This window comes from Bombina bombina, chromosome 6, assembly GCF_027579735.1.
Source record: "Bombina bombina isolate aBomBom1 chromosome 6, aBomBom1.pri, whole genome shotgun sequence".
NCBI lineage: Eukaryota > Metazoa > Chordata > Amphibia > Anura > Bombinatoridae > Bombina > Bombina bombina.
This window is the reverse complement of record NC_069504.1, coordinates 676,430,099-676,456,470: the sequence shown is the minus strand read 5'-3', so window position 1 is coordinate 676,456,470 and position 26,372 is coordinate 676,430,099. Positions and strand designations below refer to the sequence as shown.

At 37.6% G+C, this 26,372-nt stretch overlaps 1 protein-coding gene across 1 annotated transcript in view; it reads left to right on the top strand.

Moving 5' to 3' along the window:
• UNC5D (unc-5 netrin receptor D) overlaps positions 1 to 26,144 on the top strand; it is a 683,183-nt gene extending 657,039 nt beyond the window's left edge. Inside the window, exon 17 of the mRNA XM_053719375.1 lies at positions 25,940 to 26,144. Coding sequence (XP_053575350.1) covers positions 25,940 to 26,144 — 205 coding nt within the window. The remainder of the gene's footprint in view (positions 1 to 25,939) is intronic.
• The last annotated feature ends 228 nt before the right edge of the window (positions 26,145 to 26,372 follow it).

Below are 26,372 nucleotides of genomic sequence, written 5' to 3'. Positions count from 1 at the left end.
TATTTAATAAGAGTTAATTTATTTCGTTAGATAAAAATTATATTTAACTTAGGGGGGTGTTAGTGTTAGGGTTAGACTTAGCTTTAGGGGTTAATCCATTTATTAGAATAGCGGTGAGCTCCGATCGGAAGTTTAGGGGTTAATAATTGAAGGTAGGTGTCGGCGATGTTAGGGAGGGCAGATTAGGGGTTAATACTATTTATGATAGGGTTAGTGAGGCGGATTAGGGGTTAATAACTTTATTATAGTAGCGCTCAGGTCCGCTCGGCAGATTAGGGGTTAATAAGTGTAGGCAGGTGTCGGCGACGTTGTGGGGGGCAGATTAGGGGTTAATAAATATAATATAGGGGTCGGCGGTGTTAGGGGCAGCAGATTAGGGGTACATAGGGATAACGTAGGTGGCGGCGATTTGCGGTCGGAAGATTAGGGGTTAATTATTGTAAGTAGCTGGCGGCGACGTTGTGGGGGGCAGGTTAGGGGTGAATAAATATAATACAGGGGTCGGCGGGGTTAGGGGCAGCAGATTAGGGGTACATAAATATAACGTAGGTGGCGGTCGGCAGATTAGGGGTTAAAAATTTTAATCGAGTGGCGGCGGTGTGGGGGGACCTCGGTTTAGGGGTACATAGGTAGTTTATGGGTGTTAGTGTACTTTAGGGTACAGTAGTTAAGAGCTTTATAAACCGGCGTTAGCCAGAAAGCTCTTAACTCCTGCTATTTTCAGGCGGCTGGAATCTTGTCGTTAGAGCTCTAACGCTCACTGCAGAAACGACTCTAAATACCGGCGTTAGAAAGATCCCATTGAAAAGATAGGCTACGCAAATGGCGTAGGGGGATCTGCGGTATGGAAAAGTCGCGGCTGAAAAGTGAGCGTTAGACCCTTTAATCACTGACTCCAAATACCAGCGGGCGCCCAAAACCAGCGTTAGGAGCCTCTAACGCTGGTTTTGACGGCTACCGCCGAACTCTAAATCTAGGCCTAGGTTAAGAACATAGGAATGTAAAATTTGCATAAAGCGTATCAAGGTTTGCGATTTAGTTCTAAAGGGTTCTGGTTAGCGCACAGGAAGAATTAGATATATTTTAAACAATATCTATAATTATTTTTATTAATCATTTTTAATATCTTATATTAAATATTTCAATAATATGCATTATTATAATAGCAATTCTTCATAATAATAAAGTACTTTTCTTATTAAATATTTCTTTATGTATATATATATATATATATATATATATATATGTAAAAAAGGTAAATTTATTTTAGGCTTGCGCTGTGTATTAAATGCAAATATTTCTTTTTGCTTTGTATACAGTTCCTCCTGATGTATTTCTAAGCAGCTTAGTCTGGTGATTCCACTATCATCAAAATGGAACAAACAAGTATGGGTAGCAATTGGAGGTTCCAAACTTTAGCGCTTGTAGAAAGGGAGTAACATAAAAGGAAGAACAGTTTATGGTGCAGTATAGCTATACTGGTTTACAGCATGGTGTAAAGAAAAAAACTTTTTTGTTGCTCACCTTTTGGCCTTAGAGTCTGTGAAGTATAGGGAGTGTCTTTGCTTCTCCTCTGTGGAGTATGGTAGTTTTTAAATGCCAGTGATGATTAACTTCCATGTAGTACCAGTAGAAAACTTCCTCTTCAAGTAATAAAATATCCCTATTTAAGAGGGACAAAAAAGGACTTCCCCTCTCAGGAGTATGGTAGATGCCTTTCAATCAGTAAATGAAACAATTGCCAATGGTTGATGCAAATAAAATATCCTTTATTTTGGCACAAAACAACCAGTGTTTGTTCTGGTGATTAGAAAGTTTCCGGATGGTGTAGAGTTAAAAATTTATGCAAAACTTTGGCGTATTTTGCTTCCCAAACAGGCTGTGATGGTTAGTGCCTGGATTTTGCACAAACAGTTTTGAAGAATCCTTGGTGATCCTTGTTGATTTCCCTTTTGTAAAGAGTTAAAATTCCGTTTTAAAAAATGAAGATAATATCGATTGACGATGATGCCTGTGTAGATTTTAGAAGAGGTGAGGTAGTTTTAATCCTCCACAGGTCTTTCCTTCCTTCGGATGGCGTTGGATACACTTGTGCTTGACAAGTGATCTGGAGAGCTGCGGTCTCACCAGACCAGAAGTGACGTGGTCAGATAGTTCAAACCTGTGTGAATGTGCACACCTGGTGTGCGTGACAAATGCAGGCTGAGGTTCCAGACGTTCATTAGCATCCTGCTTGTACCTTCACACAGGTTTGAACTATCTTACCACATCACTTCCGGTCCATACAGTACTTTGTATGGACCGGATCCGATTGTCTTCGATACAGATTAGACGCAATATTTTACGGGTTGATTTTTAGTATATTTAGAAGTTAAATACGCTAGGTGCGAATGCCGGCGGGTAAATTCGATATGCTTAGTGCGATAATTTTGATGCCTTAGTAAATGGAGCCCATAGTAGCATAACATAGTAGATAAAAACATGTAAAAACATGTAAAAGCATATTTATGCAATAGTGATATTTTATAAAGTGTTATATTGTGTATTTAATGTAAATATTTCACATTCCAATGTTCTGTACATATGGGGATATGTTCTAAGTGTTTCTAAATAGACATTGCTATATAGATCTGTATACATCTATACCTATATATAATCATCTATATATAGGTATAGATATATATTACCAAAAAAACAGTATATATATATATATACATATATATACATACATATACATATATATACATACATACATATACATATATATTATATGGGTTTAAGACAGAGAAGAAATCCTGAGCCAGGTATATCAGGATGAAAGACAGGGAATTCAGCACTCTTTTCAAAAAGTATTTTATTTAGCTCAACAAAGTAAAATGAGGAGTATCCAAAAAATAAACTTGCATGGCCACAAGAGAGGACAATCTCTAGCATTTATTTATTTAGCGAGACATATTGTTTAAAAAAAAACAGATACAATATGTCTAAATACTATGGACCAAAAAATGTACATACAAAAGAAAAAATAAACACAAAATTATAATACAAACCTGACCGGTCAGGGGTTAGTGTGAATGCTTGAACATAGTACATATACTGACAAAGAGTTTCAAAAGGTATACCAATATTACAGCAGATAGTTTAATCTGCTGTTTTTTATCATGTCAGACAGAGATATCTCATTGTATGAACCGTTGAGTAAATGTATTTCATAGGAAGCCTTTGTCAGACTACTACACCCTGCTGCGAACGGCACCTTCAAGTATAAGGTTAATTGCCGGGCAGGTATAAGAATGGGATCTAAGTAGATACTGACATTGCGCCCAAGAAAATATAGTGTAACTATGGGCAGTACATATAAGGCATGTCAATGTCGTGTACATACATTTATATGAGCAGTTATATTAGTGAGACACACTTATTAAACTACTACACCCTGCTGCGTACGGCACCTTATTATATAAGGCTTAATGCCGTGCAGGTATATTGATGGGATCTAAGTAGTTATTAATAATGTATCTCAAAATATGTACATACGTCTGTTAGTAAGCAAGTAGCAAACAGTATAAGCGTAAGCATAGAAAATAGCTCAGCAGGAATGAGTAACGGACAGATAGTAGCATATATTTCTGTTAGTTGCTAGGCAGTCTCGTGCAAGCAGTCTTAAATACATGAGGATGAAAAGTTCATGATAGGAATGGTAAGCATAAATGCAAAGTAGAAGACTGCATAGTAGTTTTGCATAGTGATGGTGTTATTTAGAGACTTGCAGTTTTACCCTTACAACCGGGTAGCGATATCCAGATCATATAAAGACGTGCCTATTTATCAGGCAAGAGTTATAATAGCATACGACCTGTTTCCTGCACATTCCTGCACATTCCAAGGACTAGTAGATGGTAAAAAGTCCTTTTTGGATCCCCACAGTCATCTTACAGGAGATCCTTCGTTAGCGTTTAGTTTGCAAAGCGTCTATGTTCAGTGGCGTTCACACAGACCACATGTTCCGTGTCGGCTTGTCCAATGCCGACGCGCGTTTCACCCGCTGGGTGTGTTGGGCTTCGTCAGGGCGTAATGACGTAGGGAGCATCTCCTCTCCCTTTTAAGCTTAAGAGAATGCACGCCCCTATTGAAAAGCTATAGAGTTCAATAGTGCTAAACAGGATAATTAAAAACATGAGGACTCACTATATAATATTCAGATTCTGATATTGGTAATATTGAAAACATAGCAAGCCTAACTTTTAACCTAAGTGAAAAATTATATAAAACAAAATATGTACAAAATAAGTCATGATTTGGTCATGCATATTCTATGAAAAATACAGAAAAGTTACCAAATAAAATTTACGCCAATAAGGGCCCTAAATTCAAAATACTCAATTGAAAAATTGTATTATATTACAACAGTGTAATACTAATATGAAATTAGTACTCAATTGAGTAATTTTATTATATCACTGTATGGTAAACGAATGTCTGAAAACGAGAATGGGATTAAGATGACAACCATGCCTTATAAAAAGCAGGCCATGTCTATCCTGTCATTCAACCCATTGGGTATCTGGGTTTGTAGGATCGTGATCCACCTACATTCCTTCTGGAGGAGGACTTTGTCGTTATCACCCCCTCTGTTATTGGTAATACCTCTGTCAATACCAATGAATGAGAGGGAGTCAGGATTGCAGGCATGAATTTCTTCAAAATGTTTTGCCACATTACTCTTGGGATTTTTATATTTAATGTCATCCCTATGTTCAGTTATCCTGTCCTTTATGGCTCTCCTGGTTGTGTTGTCACAATTAATGAAGGGCAAAAGCAAACACCTAGTGGACGATGTCGCCATTACTTTGGAGGATAAGTCCACTTTAGAAAACTTACAAAGCCTATTAGAAGAGAATGAAGGAAGCCAATATGCTTCTACCCAGATTAAGGATCTTCCTCATTACAACAAAACCACCTCTAACTTTAGAGCAAAATCAAAATATATGCCGCAACTATCAATGGTGCCAGCTGTCAATATTTTCGTAAGACAAGTTGAGAAAGAGGTGAATCGATTGTCTTTTACAGGAATTGTTGATGATAATCTGACAAAACCTGAACGCAAAGCACTCACCGATCTCATCACGGCAAAAGGGTTCCTAATCAAGCCCGCGGACAAAGGTGGAAACCTAGTCCTGTGGGATGAAAATATGTACGTCCTAGAGGCAAAACGTCAACTTCTGAATAAGAAGCATTACAAAGCATTGACATTTAATCCAACATCTTCCCTACAATTTAAACTTTTTAATATATTGAAAAGAGCAAAGAATGATGGCTTGATCACTACTCATGAACAGAAATATCTTTACCCTGAGCATCCAATAACACCTGTCTTCTATTGTATTCCTAAAATACATAAGAATGCTAACCATCCGCCTGGCCGTCCAATAATTGCTGGCATTGGCAGCCTAACCGAAAATTTAGGCAATTACGTAGATTACTTTCTTAGGCCATTTTTGAGTACATTACCATCTTATATCCTGGACACGGCAGACTTCTTGAGAAAAATTGATAACCTGTCAGTCCCTCCAGGTGCTATCATGGCCTGTCTAGATGTGGAAGGACTATATTCGTCCATTCCACACAATGTTGGTTTGAAGGCATGCCATCACTTTCTTGCTATGAGAGGCACACAAACACAACAGCACACTGATTTTGTCATGGAACTGTTGGAGTTCATTTTGACAAACAATGTGTTTCTTTTTGACAACAAAGTGTATGTTCAACAGCAGGGGACAGCCATGGGGGCAACATGTGCCCCCACATACGCTTGCCTCCATTTGGGAGCCTGGGAGATGGAAGATGTATACCAAAGCCCTCTCTTTGAGGAAAACATCCACATATGGCTTCGATATGTGGATGACATTTTCCTCATATGGGAGGGCTCAGAAACCAGTCTTTCTGCTTTTGTAGAAACTCTGAATAAAAATAACAAAAATATCTATCTTACACTGCAAAGCAGTAAGGAGGAAATATCCTTTCTGGATATCAAGATTATCCTCAATCAGGGCTCTATTGTTACTGAGAACTTTCGCAAAACTACTGCAACTAATAGTTTGCTTCTTGCGACAAGCCATCATCCTGACCATCTGAAGAAGGGGATACCTAAGGGGCAGTTCCTCAGACTACGTCGTAACTGCTCCACTAAAACAAAATACTACGAGCATGCTAAAGAGATGCACCAACGTTTTTTAAATAGGGGGTACTCTAAAAGAGTTGTCAATATAGCTCTAAATGAAGCAGCTAATTCTAATCGAGAGCAACTTCTTATACCCAAGCAAAAAGCAAAACAGGGTCCAATTAGACTAATAGCGGACTAAAATTGTCACTGGAAAACCCTGAGAAAGATACTGGAGAAAAACTGGCACGTTCTAACGAGTGATGAAGGGGTATCTAGAGAAGTAGGAGATCACCCCACAATCACTGCCAGAAGAGCACCCAATCTGAGAGACAAATTCGTGAGAAGTCAATATACATCACTCAAAAAACAAACAGATTGGCTTACCACACATAGGTCCACTGGAAATCATCCCTGTGGAAGATGTGTGGCGTGCAAATACATGATAAAAACTAAAGTGTTTTCAACCCACACAGGCAAAATATACAAATTAAAACACCACATTACATGCAGTACTGAAGGGGTTATTTACCTCCTCTCCTGCAGTTGCCCACGTTTTTACGTGGGTAAAACCAGGAGAGCCATAAAGGACAGGATAACTGAACATAGGGATGACATTAAATATAAAAATCCCAAGAGTAATGTGGCAAAACATTTTGAAGAAATTCATGCCTGCAATCCTGACTCCCTCTCATTCATTGGTATTGACAGAGGTATTACCAATAACAGAGGGGGTGATAACGACAAAGTCCTCCTCCAGAAGGAATGTAGGTGGATCACGATCCTACAAACCCAGATACCCAATGGGTTGAATGACAGGATAGACATGGCCTGCTTTTTATAAGGCATGGTTGTCATCTTAATCCCATTCTCGTTTTCAGACATTCGTTTACCATACAGTGATATAATAAAATTACTCAATTGAGTACTAATTTCATATTAGTATTACACTGTTGTAATATAATACAATTTTTCAATTGAGTATTTTGAATTTAGGGCCCTTATTGGCGTAAATTTTATTTGGTAACTTTTCTGTATTTTTCATAGAATATGCATGACCAAATCATGACTTATTTTGTACATATTTTGTTTTATATAATTTTTCACTTAGGTTAAAAGTTAGGCTTACTATGTTTTCAATATTACCAATATCAGAATCTGAATATTATATAGTGAGTCCTCATGTTTTTAATTATCCTGTTTAGCACTATTGAACTCTATAGCTTTTCAATAGGGGCGTGCATTCTCTTAAGCTTAAAAGGGAGAGGAGATGCTCCCTACGTCATTACGCCCTGACGAAGCCCAACACACCCAGCGGGTGAAACGCGCGTCGGCATTGGACAAGCCGACACGGAACATGTGGTCTGTGTGAACGCCACTGAACATAGACGCTTTGCAAACTAAACGCTAACGAAGGATCTCCTGTAAGATGACTGTGGGGATCCAAAAAGGACTTTTTACCATCTACTAGTCCTTGGAATGTGCAGGAATGTGCAGGAAACAGGTCGTATGCTATTATAACTCTTGCCTGATAAATAGGCACGTCTTTATATGATCTGGATATCGCTACCCGGTTGTAAGGGTAAAACTGCAAGTCTCTAAATAACACCATCACTATGCAAAACTACTATGCAGTCTTCTACTTTGCATTTATGCTTACCATTCCTATCATGAACTTTTCATCCTCATGTATTTAAGACTGCTTGCACGAGACTGCCTAGCAACTAACAGAAATATATGCTACTATCTGTCCGTTACTCATTCCTGCTGAGCTATTTTCTATGCTTACGCTTATACTGTTTGCTACTTGCTTACTAACAGACGTATGTACATATTTTGAGATACATTATTAATAACTACTTAGATCCCATCAATATACCTGCACGGCATTAAGCCTTATATAATAAGGTGCCGTACGCAGCAGGGTGTAGTAGTTTAATAAGTGTGTCTCACTAATATAACTGCTCATATAAATGTATGTACACGACATTGACATGCCTTATATGTACTGCCCATAGTTACACTATATTTTCTTGGGCGCAATGTCAGTATCTACTTAGATCCCATTCTTATACCTGCCCGGCAATTAACCTTATACTTGAAGGTGCCGTTCGCAGCAGGGTGTAGTAGTCTGACAAAGGCTTCCTATGAAATACATTTACTCAACGGTTCATACAATGAGATATCTCTGTCTGACATGATAAAAAACAGCAGATTAAACTATCTGCTGTAATATTGGTATACCTTTTGAAACTCTTTGTCAGTATATGTACTATGTTCAAGCATTCACACTAACCCCTGACCGGTCAGGTTTGTATTATAATTTTGTGTTTATTTTTTCTTTTGTATGTACATTTTTTGGTCCATAGTATTTAGACATATTGTATCTGTTTTTTTTTAAACAATATGTCTCGCTAAATAAATAAATGCTAGAGATTGTCCTCTCTTGTGGCCACGCAAGTTTATTTTTTGGATACTCCTCATTTTACTTTGTTGAGCTAAATAAAATACTTTTTGAAAAGAGTGCTGAATTCCCTGTCTTTCATCCTGATATACCTGGCTCAGGATTTCTTCTCTGTCTTAAACCCATATAATCTATTCTAAGGGTCTGCACCACATTACTGTTATATTTAAGGCCATACCAGTATTTGATTATGAACTGGTGGGTCACTCTATATTAGCTCACAGCAGCTGCGTCCCCTCCGTCATTTCCCATATATATATATATATATATATATATATATATATATATATATATATATATATATATATATATATATATATATATATATATATGCTTTCTGTGTATATGTCCTTACAAAACAGGATCACATTGAAATACAGCGAGTTCAAAATAGCAGCCGATTTCCAGTTATCACCCTTCCTTGTGACTAGTCTGTTTAGCAGTTTACTCAGACATACATTTTACTGGACATGGAGACTTATGCACTTCCAATTGATGTTTCTTATAGTCTCTTTTCCAGGTTGATTGATAGCAGTAGAGTAGAACACTATAGAACAAGCTAACAAGTTATTGAGATCGTTGTTAATTTCTGAGAGTGCGTGTCTCTATTTTTATATATATCTATCTCTCTCTCTCTCTCTCTGTGTATATATATATATATATACACTGTGTGCAGAATTATTAGGCAAATTAGTATTTTGACCACATCATCCTCTTTATGCATGTTGTCTTACTCCAAGCTGTATAGGCTCGAAAGCCTACTACCAATTAAGCATATTAGGTGATGTGCATCTCTGTAATGAGAAGGGGTGTGGTCTAATGACATCAACACCCTATATCAGGTGTGCATAATTATTAGGCAACTTCCTTTCCTTTGGCAAAATGGGTCAAAAGAAGGACTTGTCAGGCTCAGAAAAGTAAAAAATAGTGAGATATCTTGCAGAGGGATGCAGCACTCTTAAAATTGCAAAGCTTCTGAAGCGTGATCATCGAACAATCAAGCGTTTCATTCAAAATAGTCAACAGGGTCGCAAAAAGCGTGTGGAAAAACCAAGGCGCAAAATAACTGCCCATGAACTGAGAAAAGTCAAGCGTGCAGCTGCCAAGATGCCACTTGCCACCAGTTTGGCCATATTTCAGAGCTGCAACATCACTGGAGTGCCCAAAAGCACAAGGTGTGCAATACTCAGAGACATGGCCAAGGTAAGAAAGGCTGAAAGACGACCACCACTGAACAAGACACACAAGCTGAAACGTCAAGACTGGGCCAAGAAATATCTCAAGACTGATTTTTCTAAGGTTTTATGGACTGATGAAATGAGAGTGAGTCTTGATGGGCCAGATGGATGGGCCCGTGGCTGGATTGGTAAAGGGCAGAGAGCTCCAGTCCGACTCAGACGCCAGCAAGGTGGAGGTGGAGTACTGGTTTGGGCTGGTATCATCAAAGATGAGCTTGTGGGGCCTTTTCGGGTTGAGGATGGAGTCAAGCTCAACTCCCAGTCCTACTGCCAGTTTCTGGAAGACGCCTTCTTCAAGCAGTGGTACAGGAAGAAGTCTGCATCCTTCAAGAAAAACATGATTTTCATGCAGGACAATGCTCCATCACATGCGTCCAAGTACTCCACAGCATGGCTGGCAAGAAAGGGTATAAAAGAAGAAAATCTAATGACATGGCCTCCTTGTTCACCTGATCTGAACCCCATTGAGAACCTGTGGTCCATCATCAAATGTGAGATTTACAAGGAGTACCCCTCTCTGAACAGTGTCTGGGAGGCTGTGGTTGCTGCTGCACGCAATGTTGATGGTGAACAGCACAAAACACTGACAGAATCCATGGATGGCAGGCTTTTGAGTGTCCTTGCAAAGAAAGGTGGCTATATTGGTCACTGATTTGTTTTTGTTGTGTTTTTGAATGTCAGAAATGTATATTTGTGAATGTTGAGATGTTATATTGGTTTCACTGGTAAAAATAAATAATTGAAATGAGTATATATTTGTTTTTTGTTAAGTTGCCTAATAATTATGCACAGTAATAGTCACCTGCACACACAGATATCCCCCTAAAATAGCTATTACTAAAAACAAACTAAAAACTACTTCCAAAACTATTCAGCTTTGATATTAATGAGTTTTTTGGGTTCATTGAGAACATGGTTGTTGTTCAATAATAAAATTAATCCTCAAAAATACAACTTGCCTAATAATTCTGCACTCCCTGTATATATATATATATATATATATATATATATATATATATACATATATATATATATACACACGCACACACACACACACACATATATATATATATATATATATATATATATTTCTATCTATCTGTCTATCTATCTATCTATCTATCTATCTATATGTGTGTGAAAAGGAAAGGAACAGAGGGAAAGCGCTGTGCACAAAAAACAAAACAAAATCAAATTCAAAGTGTAAAATACAATGCAGATATTAATACACAAAACCAGAAAGTGTATAGGTCCTATATAGACATATGATGATGTTACAATAATAATTAAATGCTAATTTTAAACCATAGAATTTTTAAACCAAAAAATTCCAGCACTGCATAAACATAGAATTGAAATTCAAAGAGTCTCTAAAATAAAAGAATCAATGTTAATGTATATGTTCCCAATGCAGATGCTCAACTGTGATATCCCCAGTAGATAAAATGTCTACTTACTAGACTTTACCTCAATAATATGAGGTAAGTAAAAGTGATCCAGGAAAGCCTAAGTGTGGCTCAACAAATGGTCTTTGCCACCAGATCTGCAGAAGAGTGATAGTGTGCTGGCTTCAATACTTCCTGTGGTATGGATTAGGAAACTTCCCTCCAGACGTTGCCAGTGTATATAGAAGCTCCAGCCTAGTCTTTCTATATACACCGGCAATGTCTGGAGTTTCCTAATCCATACCATACCACAGGAAGTATTGAAGCCAGCACACTATCACTCTTCTACCGATCTGGCGACAGAGACAGTTTACTGGGCCACACTCAGGCTATCCTAACTTACCTCATAGGATTGAGGTAGAGTCTATTTTTCCATATACACCAGCAATGTCTGGAGAGAAGTTTCCTGATCCATACCATACCACAAGCAGTATTGAAGCAAGCACATTATCACTCTTCTATGGATCTGGTGGCAGAGAACGTTTGTTGAGCCACACTTAGACTTTCCTGGATCCCTTTTACTTATCTCATATGATTGAGGTAAAGTAAGAAGATATGTGCTCTTCATTGACTTTTATGGGGAGAATATGTTAACAGGGTAGCAATATAGCAAAGTCCTTTGATAAGTGTGTGTCGGGATTCGCTGTAATATGCACGCTACCCAATGCACACAAAAAGATTACTTGGAGTGCCACTTGTAATCTGACCCTAAATAGTTATCTAGTTTATCCAAATTTAAAAGAGGGACACATACAGGGTTTTGGTGATAATAAAAAAAACTAGAGGGTCCCATCTGTGCCAGAGTAGAAATAAAAGCACTCTTTTTCCCCAGTTACTATTGTCACCACAGTAATCCCCTGGCTATACAGAGAAAATGTATATATTTTTTTAGCTAATATTTCCAGTGTTAATGTTATTATCGCTTGAGTTAACCATGAACTTGTAATATGACAGTTAGTTTTCAGTTTGCACTGGTCATAGAAAAATAGAGAGAAATAGTTATTTCACAAAATTGTAATTTAGACCCTAATGTTTGCAAGTTATTTATTTTAGTAAGATTCTTTTTTTTACCCTGAATTGTTCTCTTATGTTTGCTTGGCCATGCTCCCAGGTCCATTCCCTATTTTATTCTCCCCCTAACACTAAACCTAACCACATTTGTTCAACACCCTCTAAATATAGTGACTTAAACAGCTAAGAATTATGGATAGTGTCATGCAAATTAGATTAGCTACGGTAGGGAATTGCTGTTCAATAACTAGTGCCTTTTAGTAAGAGACTTATGAGCATATTCTTAGAACTCATTTTAACTGAAATACAGTATATAATTCTGCATCCATTGCCAGTACCAAAATGGAACAAATCTCATGGATTATAGCTATTATATTTCAGAAACCATGCTATTCTTACACAATAATTTGAACAGTACTTTAGATAAAGGTCATATTGTATAAAGTGCTTTGTTACAACTTTTTATTTGTATAACAGCAGCAGGTTTGGATGCCTCTATTCATGAGTGGTTTTGGTCATGCTTTTTCAACTAATCGTCTATTAGTGATGATATATACTAAAATTATTTAGAAGCACTGCATGAATCAGGTGCAATTCTAATAAATGGGAGCTGAATCCTTTAAAAAATTAATTTATTTTAACCCCTTTGGTCAAATAGACATCGATCTTTGTCATGTGTTACATAGCCCATTGTACAGCATAATGTAGATCTAAGTCTAATGCTGGAAGCCCAAGCAGTCTTGCTTGTCAAGTGACATCTGAGATTTGCTGTTTGTGGGCTTCCGCCACCTGTCTTCATATGGTACCAGAGCTCTGTTACCATATGAAAGCAGATTGTAAGGTCATTACAGACATTGACAGGTAGGAGGCAGGTGGGCAGCCCAGCAGCAGAGGGGGGGAGGAAGGGTCTGGGCCCTACACTACTGACATGAAGTATGGAAAAGAGAGGGAGGGATGGGACCATACACTACAGAAATTAGAAAAATGGTGGAGGGGGCACTGCAAAATGATCATAGGGAGGAGGGAGTTAGAGAGGGTGACCATTATACTACAGTCTAAAAATTATTAATAAATAAATAAAATAAAAAAAATATATATTCTAAACTGGATACTGGCAGACAGCTGCAATTACCTAAGATGGCATCCACTAGTGAGGGGAAGGGTTAGATAACTTTTTGAGAGGGATCAAGAAGGTGAGAAGCAGTGTTCCCTCTAAGGCCAATTTTTTTTAGTGGCCAACTAGTGAAACTGTAATTAAGGAAACCTTGCAGTCTTCACTGGGTAATGTTTGTTAATTGCTCTAATTAACTATTTTACTGCTGGGCCCCTCACAAAACTGGCTTCAGAGGGAACACTGGTGGGAAAGTTGAGTAAGGAACCCTAAAAATAGTAATTCAAAAAGAAAAAGAGAAGCCCTAAACAGCATACTGGCTGTCTGTCTACTAGTACTTAAGATGGTAGTGAGGAGTGGGGAGGGAGCTGTTTGGGAGGGATCAGATAAGGATCAGGGAGTAGGCAGGTATCAGGTGGGAGGGTAATCCCTATATTACAGTACTATTACCCTTAACAGCTAACTAATAAACCCCTTCACTGCCAGGAATTTCAGAAGTGTGGTTTGCAGCTGCAATTAGTGGTCTTCTTCTTATTACCAAAAAGCAATGGCATGTATGTTATGGCTGCACAAGCAGTATGTAAATAATTTCAATGAGAAACCCAAACATTTTAAAAAGTTAACTTTTTTTTTATTTTATTTAAAATGTCAACGAAAAGTTGCACTCTCAATGGTGGAAAGTGAATAGACCTTTATTAGGTGAACAGCAACGTTTCGTGGGAAGACATTACATGAGTGGGGTTACAGAAATCACATGTGGATCAAGCAAAACAACATATAAACCCTTTCATTGTCCTTTTAGTGTAGCACAAAGGACCAAGATTAAAAACAAACTGAGGGGAAAGCACATAACATAGCAACTATACATATCACAACCACATTAATAGTATAAATGTCACATTAATAGTATAAATGTCAGCATAATGAATATGTCAAAAATAATCTACAGCTGGGGATTGGGATCAAAATCTCTATGCATGCCTTTGGGATATAATGTATCCAACTTCCATATCCATTTAGCCTCCTTATAAAGAAGGTCCCTCTGTCTATCACCAACTAGGTTTTCTCTTATCCTGATCTAGCACCATAAAGCGCAATTGGCTCACCTGGAGCCCATTTGTAAAAAATGTGCCGGCACTGGTAAATCTTTTAGCCCTGGGTTTCTAATATTTGATTTGTGTTGCCCAATGCGGTCCCTAACTCTTTGGGTGGTCTCACCTATATGTACAGTAAAAGCCCACATGGGCACTTAAGGGCATACACCACATAGGACAAATTACAAGTATAGAAACCCCTATTTTAAATTTACAACCAGTGTAGGGGTGGGAAATGTCTCCTCCCTTAATGATGCTATTGCAGTGAGAGCATCAAAGACAGGGTCATGTACCATTCTTCGGTTTACCAAAGAATGGGGATACATTTGAAACAGAATTAACAATTATGCCCGAAACATTGCTGTTCACCTAATAAAGGTCTATTCACTTTCCACCCTTGAGAATTCAGCTTTTATTTGACATTTTTGATACCTTGGAGCAAGGGGCTATGCTCTGAACTTGCCTGCATCCACCCTGAAGCCTGCTGGATATTAATATCTGATGTGCTGGTCCTACTCTGCTGTTTATAAAAAAAAAAAAACAATAATTGATCACATTAGACAGTGAAATAGAGGCATTAAATATATCAAAATAGGCCTAGATCAATTCCTTGTACTTTCTACTTAAAAAAGTAGTTCTCCAGGCTCTGTTCCTTGAGCCCTGCTCTTCATGCAGTCGCTACCGTCACACACTGGATTCTTGGAAGCACCGAACCCCATAATTTAGGGTTACTGCTTCATCCCTATTGGCTCTTTTTAAATCAGTCAATCCCTATTGGGTGATTTAATCAGCCAATAGCAAGAACATTTTTAAATTCTAATTATCAATTTCTATTGGATGATTAGAATTTAAAATGAAAAACTTTCTTGCTTTTGGCTGATTCAAATCAGCCAATAGGGATGAAGCAGTACACGATATACAGGAGTTCCGCACTTCCAGAAATTCAGTGTGTGAGAGTGACCGCAAGAAGAGGGGGGTTCGAGGAAAAGAGCAGAAGAAAAGAAAATGTGGAGTGGAGGCAGTCTCTGTGAAGATGGGCCCCTGGAGCCACAAGCCAGGATAAAGAGGCCCCCAACATAGATGAAGATTGCGGAGCTGAGGCGGTGAAAAGTCCATCTCTCCCGCCACAAAGATGGGTCCCCGGTGTCAGGAGCCGGAATGAAAGCTCAAGAGGAGCCAGATTTTCAATCGGTTAGGGGTTAGTTATGTTTTTTTTGGGGTGGTTTTCTTTATATTAAGAATAAGCTTTTTTATTTTTACTTTTATTTTTAAGGATAGTTTTTATAGGTAAATTTTATTATTTTCAGGGATGGCGGGTTGCATGTATTGTAGAGGGGAGGTTTGTAATTTTTCTTTAATTGTTAAAGAGCTGAATTAAAGCTATTGCAATTTATTTTAGTGTTAGGGTTTAGGGCTTTGTTTTTTTGTTTTTGGGTGTTTTTTTTTTATTTAATGAAGTCTGTAGATTAGTGTTAGGTATAATGATGTTTGTTTTTATTTTAGATACTGTATTTTTTATTTTCTGTAACTTAGTTTTTTATTTATGTAATTTAGGGGGCTTAGTTAAGAGGGGGGGTTAGGTGTTAGTGTAGCTATAGTTTGTATTGGGTGAAGGTGGTTTAGGCTTTAATCATCTAACCACCCCCATACCTGCATTGGGGTTGATTAGGTGATTATTGATGTTTAGCATTTAGTAGACTTTAATCACCTAACCCCCTCATAAAGGTATGGTGGTTGATTAAGTGATTAATGTAGTAGGGCTTAATCTCCTAACCACTCCCCATAACTTTATAGGGGTGATTAGGTCAGGGCAGCTATGGGTTTAATAGTGCATTTATCTACAATGTTTAAAATAATATGCATTCTTATGTATGTATGTATGTATGATGCATATTCTTTTAACTATTATATTTAATTATACTGTCTTTAATATCAAATAATAATCGCAACAAGCAACATTAATTACATTTTAATGTATATGCAAATCTATACTATAATCGCGTTTTGTAAGGCATTCATCGCCGTTGGCAGTTGCGCATGCATCCTCAAAGGAATGTTGGCAGCGCAGCCAAAATAATTCACCTGGATTCTTTCACCACCCTGTCATTTTCAGAATCCACCAGGATGCAGAGAAGGCAAACAGAGCATTACAAAATAAAACTAACCACCCACAATATTTTTTTTTTTTTTTTTAAAAACGAACCACCTGTATGAACTATTAAGTAACAAATAAACTAACCGCCCGTATTAAGAAAACAAAACGCAATAAAATTATTAACCCCTAAATCAGCCAACCTCCCACAGCACATTAAACCTAATATACCTATTACTAACTCTTGAACCGCCAACCCCCACAATGCAAAAAAAATTTAATGACTAAGCCTGACACCCCATAAATTAACCCCTTAATTACATACAAAAATACTACATTACAATTGAAATAAAAAAAAAAAATTACATTAATCTAAAATTACAGAAAATAAAAAGGCTAACATTACAAAAAATATTGAACACTATCCAAATTAAAAAAATTAAACCTAATCCCTATGAAAATAAAAAAGCCCACCCAAAATAAAAACACCCCCTAATCTAAGAATAAACTACTAATAGCCCTTAAAAGGGCTTTTTGTAGGGCATTGCCCTAAAGAAATCAGTTCTTTTACATTAAAAATAAAAAAGTCCCACCTAACAGTAAAACCCCCCACCCACCAAACCCCCCAAAATAAAAAAACTTAACACTAATAAACCTAAACTACCCATTGCCCCTAAAGGGGCATTTGCATGGGCATTGCCCTTAAAAAAGCATTCAGCTCTTTTTCACTGCCCTTAAAAGGGCATTCAGCTCTTTTGAAAATTGCTCAATAAATCCTAATCTAAAAAAAAAAAAAAAAAATTTTAAAAAACACTAAAGCCCCAAATAGATACTCACGATTTCAGAAGTCCGGCGGAGAAGGTCTTCTTCCAGGTGGGTCCCTCATCTTCATTCACAGAGAAGGTGGTGCGGAGCGGAGGTTAAGAGCGGTCTTCCTAGATGTGGTAGTCTTCCCAGATGTGCGCGGAGCGAAGGCGGTCTTCCCCAGATGTGGTGATCCTCAGCGGCGGTGATCGGCGGCAGCGGTCCACGGCGAAGGCGTTGAGGTTCCTCTTCATGCGATCATCGGCCGCACACTGAAGATTGAATTCAAGCATTCCTATTGGCTGAAATTTTCAAAATCAGCCAATAGGATTAGAGCTACTGAAATTGTATTGGCTGATTTGAAGATCCAATAGGATTTCAGTAGCTCTAATCCTATTGGTTGTTTTGAAAAATTCAGCCAATAGGCATGCAAGGTACCCCAAATTGATTGCTGTACCTTTCATTCAATATTCTGTATATGACGGACATCGGATGAAGAGGAGCCTCCATGCCGCCGAGGACCACCGCCACCGTGAGTACTGCCGCCATCGCCGAGGATGGCAGACGCTGCCACAGAAGACCCCCGCCAAGGATCACCACATCTGGGAAGACTGCTCCGGACCTCCGCTCCACCCTGCCTTTGCTGTGGATGAAGATGATGGACCTGCCTGGAAGAAGACATTCTTCGCCGGACTTCTGAAACCGTGAGTACCTATTTGGGGCTTTAGAGTTTTTTTTTTTTTTGTTTGTTTTTAGATTAGGGTTCATTGTGCAATTTCAAAAAGAGCTGAATGCCCTTTTAAGAACAGTGAAAAAGAGCTGAATGCCATTTGAAGGACAATGCTCATACATATGCCCCTTTAGGGTCAATGGGTAGTTTAGGTTTATTAGTGTTATTTTTTTTTTATTTTGGGGGGTTTGGTGGGTGAGGGGTTTTACTGTATGGCGGTACTTTTAATTTTTTTGGAAAAGAGCTCATATCTTTATTGCAATGCCCTACAAAAAAAGCCCTTTTAAGGGCTAATGGTAGTTTAGTATTAGATTAGGGGGTGTTTTTTATTTTGGGGGGATTTTTTATTTTTATAGGGGTATTAGTTTGGGTTTAATTTTAATATTTTGGATAGCTTTGTTTTTTTTTTCTGTATTTTTACTTTTTTTTATTTTTTGTAGCTTGGGGGTTACATTTTTAACACATAGACTGCCCTCTGGGCAGGCTTATCAACTAGTATTTAAATAATATGCAGTAAATCTAAAAATGCATCATTTTAAATATTGAATATTAAAGTGTAGGGCCTTAACTTCTATGGTTAGTTTTAGGTTATTAAAGTTTAGGGGTCAAAATTATATGCATAGTCAGGTGCAATGCATATTGTTTTTAAGAATTGTATCTATCTATAGAGTAAAAGGTAATTAATGATGCTTTCTATTATTTAAAACATAAACATATTTTCAAATATGCATAAATAAAAAGAGAGAAGCGTTCAACCTGAGAACGTACAATAGCATTATAGCTTGTTCTATGGCTAGTTGCCACCCAAGAAGCAGCCTCTTTTTGCTCAACATGTGCCTTTCACAGAGAAGAACTTTCCTGAAGCATATCAGTCTGATCCTGACTTCACAGTACAGTCCAGCCCCGAAATACCAAGCAATCCCTCTCTGAACGAGAGAAACGGCAAAACCCCAGACGTACATTTCGGCCTATTGTGGGCCTCGTCAGTGAGGTGCAGCTATATCCCTCTAGGCACACTGAGCAACGGGTCCACGTCTGGATTCTCGCATCACACATAGGGAGACTTCCTTAAGTGTCATAATTTGCACTTTCTTCTCTGTGAAAGGCACATGTTGAGCAAAAGGAGGCTGCTTCTTGGGTGGTAACTAGCCAGAGAACAAGTTATTATGCTATTGTTCGTTCCCAGGTTGAGCGCTTCTCTCTTTTATTTATGCATATTTTCAAATATATTTGTGTGTTTGAAATAATAGCAAGTAGCCATTAAATACCTTTTAAGATATCTCGTCTTTTTAATGTTTCAATATATTGGGCTCACTCTCTCTCTCTCGTTCTCTCTGTATGTATTACAAATGAGTTGGAATAATTAATACCAAAATCCAGGCTGGATTATCTATTTAGCTAAGGGATTTTGGAAGAAAAAAAAATGTCTTCAACCCAAAAGTTCTTTTTCTTTTTCTTTCTAGTTTAAACAAAAATTAAAACATGTTTGTGTGTCCCTAAAATATTGTTTGCCCTATGCATTGTAATGAAAGTTCAAGGATCTTGATAAATTTCAAACTTTAAACAAGAATAAGTACAAAAAAGGTCTGCTAGTGTCAATCCTTGAGTGCTAGGGACAAACCATATTTTTGAATGTAACTAAATGAACTCAGATGAGTAAAAAAAAGACTCAAGATCTCTGTTTTTCTCACACAATCCCATGAATCTGGTCTGTTTCTAACTGGAAGAAAATGGCCCCTGTGAAGACTATGGCCTGTCTACTTACCTGCATTCGACGGCCCCAATACGCTCGCCTAAGATCGCCTAACATGGCTGCCGCGGACCTGAATACGTTCGTCAAATTTATCAAGAACCCGGTCAAAAAGCCGCGCACCAAGTACGGAGCGATGAGCAGCTGACTGTTGTTAACTAACAGTCATCAATCTCGCTGCTCTTCGGCTTATTCGCAGCTTTCTTGCTAGCCTGTCACTAAGCACCCACACTATACTATACTGTTTTACCCCCTATACCGCCACTCCCGGAGCCCCTCGCAACTAAATAAAGTTATTAACCCCTAAACCGCCACTCCCGGACCCCTCGCAACTATAATAAATATATTAACCCCTAAACCGCCGCTCCCGGACCACGCTTCAACTATAATAAATATATTAACCCCTAAACCGCCGCTCCCGGACCCCGCCGCCACCTACATTATACATTTTAACCCCTAATCTGCCACCCCCTATACCACCGCCACCTACATTATACATATTAACCCCTATCCTGCCCCCCCTACACCGCCGCCACTATAATAAAGTAATTAACCCCTAAACCTAAGTCTAACCCTAACCCTAACACCCCCTAACTTAAATATATTTAAAATAAATCTAAATAAATATTACTATCAGCCAATCGGAATTCAAGGGACGCCATCTTGGATGGCATCATTTAAAGGAACCGTCATTCGTCGTTTAGTCGTCGGGATCGATGGATGCTCCGCGTCGGATGTCTTCAAGATGGAGCCGCTCCTCGTTGGATGGAAGAAGATAGAAGATGCCGCATGGATGAAGACTTCTGCCCATCTGGAGGACCTCTTCTGGCCAGATTGGATGAGGACTTCTGCCCATCTAGAGGACCACTTCACCCAGATTTGTTGAGGACTTAGGCCCGGATGGGTGAAGACGGCTCAAGGTAGGGTGATCTTCAGGGAGTTAGTGTTAGGTTTTTTTAAGGGGGGTTTGGGTGGGTTTTAGAGTAGGGTTGGGTGTGTGGGTGATGGGTTTTAATGTTGGGGGGTGTATTTCTTTTTTTTACAGGTAAAAGAGCTGATTACTTTGGGGGAATGCCCCGCAAAAAGCCCTTTTAAGGGCTATTTGTAATTTAGTATAGGGTAGGGAACTTTATTATTTTGGGGGGATTTTTTATTTTATCAGGGGGGGTTAGATTAGGTGTAATTAGTTTAAAATTCTTGTAATGATTTTTTATTTTCTGTAATTTAGTGTTTGTTTTTTTTGTACTTTAGTTAATTTTAGTTCCTTTTATTAAATTGTAGGTAATTGTATTTAATTAATTTTATTTATTTAATTGTAGTATAGTGTTAGGTGTAATTGTAACTTAGGTTAGGATTTATTTTACAGGTAAATTTGTCTTTATTTTAGCTAGGTAGTTATTAAATAGTTAATAACTCTTTAATAACTATTGTACCTAGTTAAAATAAATACAAAGTTGCCTGTAAAATAAAAATAAACCATAAAATAACTACAATGTAATTATTAGTTATAATGTAGCTATCTTAGGGTTTATTTTACAGGTAAGTATTTAGTTTTAAATAGGAATAATTTAGTTAATAATAGTAATTTTATTTAGATTAATTTAAATAATATTTAAGTTAGGGGATGTTAGCGTTAGGGTTAGACTTAGGTTTAGGGGTTAATAACTTTAATATAGTAGCGGCAATGTAGGGAGGGCAGGGTAGGGGTTAATAAGTTTAATGTAGGTGGCGGCGGTGTAGGGAGGGCAGGATAGGGGTTAATAAGTTTAGTGTAGGTGGCGGCGGTGTAGGGGGGGCAGGAAAGGGGTTAATAAGTCTAATGTAGGTTGCGGCGGTGTAGGGGGGGCAGGATAGGGGTTAGTAAGTTTAACGTAGGGGGCAATGGGCTCCGGGAGCGGCGATTTAGGGGTTAAACATTTTATTTAGTTGCGGCAGGGTTCGGGAGCGGTGGTTTAGGGGTTAAACATTTTATTTAGTTGCGGCGGGGTCCGGGAGCGGCGGTTTAGGGGTTAATATGTATAATGTAGGTGGCGGCGGTGTCAGGGCGGTGGTTTAGGGGTTAATAAGTATAAAGTAGGTGTCGGCGGTGTAGGGGGGGGGCAGATTAGGGGTGTTTAGACTCGGGGTACATGTTAAGGTGTTAGGTGCAGACACTTCCCATAGGAATCAATGGGATATCGGGCAGCAGTGAACATGAGCTTTCACTGCTGTCAGACTCCCATTGATTACTATGGGCACCGCCGCCTCCAGGGTGGCGGATTGAAAACCAGGTACGCTGGGCCGGAATAGTGGCGAGCGTACCTGGTTGTTCTTTGATAACTAGCAAAAGTAGTCAGATTGTGCCGAATTTGCGTTCGGAACTTCTGGAGTGACGTAAGCATCGATCTGTGTCGGACTGAGTCCGGCAGACCGTATGTTACGTCACTAAATTCTACTTTTCCCGGTCTGTAGGGCTTGATAACTATGGCGAATCAGCCTCGCCACAAATACGCTGCGGAATTCCAGCATATTTCCGGTTGACAGCTTGATAAATAGAGGCCTATTGGTCTAGACAAATTAATACATCAGACAAGTTTGTTATAAGTAATACAAAAACACAGTTACATTCTTAATAGTTTTTTTATGTATTGCAGTGTTATGGATGTGAAATATTTAGGATTAGATATCTCTCAAGTACTAATATACCATGAAACACTTCAATGTTTCTGGCTGCTTAACAGATTATAACAATTTGTTATATTCAGATGGTTATTTATTTTCGGGACTTTAAATCAAATATATTTTCTTGCTTTTAGAGATATATATAAAAAACTGTGACTCAGATCAATGATATTGCTTACATGGAGCTACCTTTATTGAACCTTCATCTTTATTTATATGTATGGCATTAAAAAAAATTAGATGCCACTAGATAACCACTGCTTTTTTGTTGTATATATTATTTTCTTAAAAAATGGCACAGCCTTCACCTTGCAAAATTATTGGGAAGAATAACAAAGTAAAGGCGATGACCTTACAAGTTGCATGCAGGACACATATTACACATACGCCAGTGACAGAAAAACTGGTCAAATTCTCAGCATTTGCAAGAAAAGTTAAAGGGACATTATAAATTTGTTTTTTATTTGCAAAAATGTTTTCTAGATGATCTATTTATATAGCCCATAAAGTCTTTTTTTTTTTTTTTTATGTATAGTTTTGCTTATTTTCAAATAACATTGCTCTGATTTTCAAACTCCTAACAAAGCCCCAAAGTTTTAGGAGAATACTGACGTATACCTACTCCAGCTTGCTTCTGTTTATGTAAAGGATCTTTTCATATGCAAAGGAAGGGGGAGGGGGAGTGTCTGATATTTCCCACTTGAAGTGGGTGTTCTAGTAACCTTTTAAACAGAGCTAAACTGGAAGCTTCTAAGTAAGTTTTTAAACGGTTTTATACTTGATTTATTATTATTCTTTATAGTAGTGTCTATTACATGCAGTTATATGAAAATTGGTGTATACTGTCCCTTTAATCTGTTAGATAATCCTACTTTACTAAAATATTCTGTATTCACAGAGTGGTCCAATAGTAAACCTTTACAGAGACACAGATATGACAGTGAAGGTCATGTACTGTTTAATTAGCTTTTATTTAAATTTGTTTCTGTGCTTATTAATAATTTTCTTTAAAAAAATCTAGATGTATTGCTATAAGGATGCATTAATTGCAAGGTTGGCAGAACAAGTTTCTTTTGATAAAAGGAAATAATGATCTCGATCTCTAAAAGAAAAAAAAGGAGACTTTGCTATACCAGAGATATAAACATTTTTTCATCCTTAGCACTAAGCACTGTTACAAAGTTGCCCAATTAAGGGCAAGATTATAAGTGCAGCAATATTTAACACTCACGCTCTTGTGCTAGAAGTAAGCTTTTTGCGAGCATCAGATAGCACTCACTTAACAAGTTGAAAGTAAAATGTTTTTTACTCAACCCCCTAACCTAATGCGCACAAAAAGTCGCAACCACATTATCGTATTCCACCATAGAAGTCAATGGAGCAAAAAAGGGGGGATAAAACCCTACTCGCATGCAAACTCGATCACATATTCTTAAATGTGCTAGCCTGACTTGATAATATGAATATTTAACATTCCAATGTTATTCGCATAGCAGAATATGTTTTATTTATTCATAAATACATATATATATATATATATATATATACACATACATACATACTTACGTATATATAGTCATATATAGACCTCATATCTTTAAGCCCTTATAACTTTTTTGTGCAATAATTGTTTAAAATATTTTTATTAGATAGTGTTATTATGGGTTTAACTGTACTTTTACATTTATTTTTTTTTAAAGCTCACTTTTTAAAGCTCACTTTCAACTTGCAATAAGAGCACTATCACGAGTCATGCAAACAGCAGTGATAAATATCTACAGGAGTTTCTGATGACGCATTTCATCAGAAATGAATTCAATGGAATTTATTGTTTTCTAAATAACTTTAAATAATTCATAGAAAGTTAATTTTATTTATGTATCATTATTGTTTTCGTTTTTCTAAGGTGAATTTGAGAAATCAAATCATTAAAGGGACATAATACTCATATGCTAAATCACTTGAAACTGATGCAGTATAACTGTAAAAAGCTGACAGGAAAATATCACCTGAGCATCTCTATGTAAAAAAGGAAGATATTTTACCTCACAATCTCTTCAGCTCAGCAGAGTAAGTTCTGTGTAAAAAGTTATACTTCACCTGCTCCCAGCTGCAGGTAAAAATATAAAAAAAATTAAGAAATGAACAGCAGCCAATCAGCATCAGCAGTGCTGAGGTCATGAACTCTTACTGTGATCTCATGAGATTTGACTTAACTCTCATGAGATTTCATAGTAAGCTTCCTTTACCTGATTGGTGAAATAATATGAGAGTTCACGAGGCTCATCCCCTAAGATGTCCCAGGACAGACATACTAAAATGCTGCTTAGAAATCCTTTACAATGGGAGGTGGCTACTGAGGAACCTTTGAGGTAAAATATCTTTTTTTTTTTACATAGAGATGTTCAGGTGATATTTTCTAGTCAGCTTTTTACCGCTATGCTGCAGCACTTTAAAGTGTTTAAACATTTGGGTATTATGGCCCTTTAACCAAAAATGTAATGTCATCTGTCCTTTGGTCAGTAAAGTGCTTAACCATCACAATCAATTTTAATGGTTTGACATAGACAGATTTTTCAACTAACTTCAAAGTACTATAAGTTTGACTTGAATTTATAAAATAAATAATATTCATGGACTATTTAATATTATTTTTTGCTAATTACTTAAATTCCATATCCTTTTATGATCCAGTATTGTAGGAACGTAGGTTCTTGATCAATCTGAAGTTGATTAATTAAATATAGACCAACAGTACAGGGGGTAAGGGCAAATATTATAAGGGAATTCAAGAATCCTTTTGTTGACCATTAGGGGCATATTTATCGAGCTCCGTATGGAGCTTGATGTCCATTGTTTCTGGCGAGCCTTCAGACTCTCCAGAAAAACAGAAGTTTTCAAGAAGTTATGAAGCAGTGGTCTAAAGACCGCTTCTCCATAACTTGTCCACCTGCTCTGAGGTGGCGGACAGAAATCAACCAGATCAAATACGATCAGGTTGATTGACACCCCCTGCTAGCGGCCGATTGGACCAGCAGTTTACAAGTACGTTCCTACAACTCTGGATCATAAAAGGATATAAGATAACATTTTAGAAATAAATATAGAGAGACACAATAGGCCTTTTGGTTCTTATCTTCCTACAAAATCTATGTCTCTAAGTTTTAGATTATTATAATATTCTTTTTGAAATGTTTGTTCTGCAAAAATCATAGCTTTAATCTAACAGCATAGATAAATTCCATAATTATCTTTTGAAGTGGAATAGAATATATCTGTTGAGAACGTCTTATTTATAACCCATATTTTGAATACATATTTTGCTGTATTTATCAATTCGTATGCATTAATTCCTTTCTATTTACTTGTATTTCTCTAGGAACTTGAGCTACTTTGCCACTAAAAGCAGCCCATCATCTGTTATATTGGACCTATGGGAAGCAAGGCATCCATATGATGGAAACCTGGATTCTTTGGCCTGTGCTCTAGAGGAGATAGGGAGGACACAAACCAAACTTTCACTAGTGACAGAGACTCATGCAGAAGATTCAGACTTCAGCTACAGTACACAAAATGGCCTTTGAAAGGACCTCATATAGTTGGCTTGTTGAGGCCATCAATTAAACATGGATTTTAAAACCTTTTTTCGGAACGGCCCAATGCTTGCAAATAGGAGCAAGGTCATTTGTATGTTCCTCCAAAAAAGGAACAGGAAAGGATTTACTAAAAGCAAAGTGGTTCAAGACATTTTATTTCACTATGAATCACGCATGCAATGTTCATAAAAAAAGATACTTTATAAAAAAGAAAAG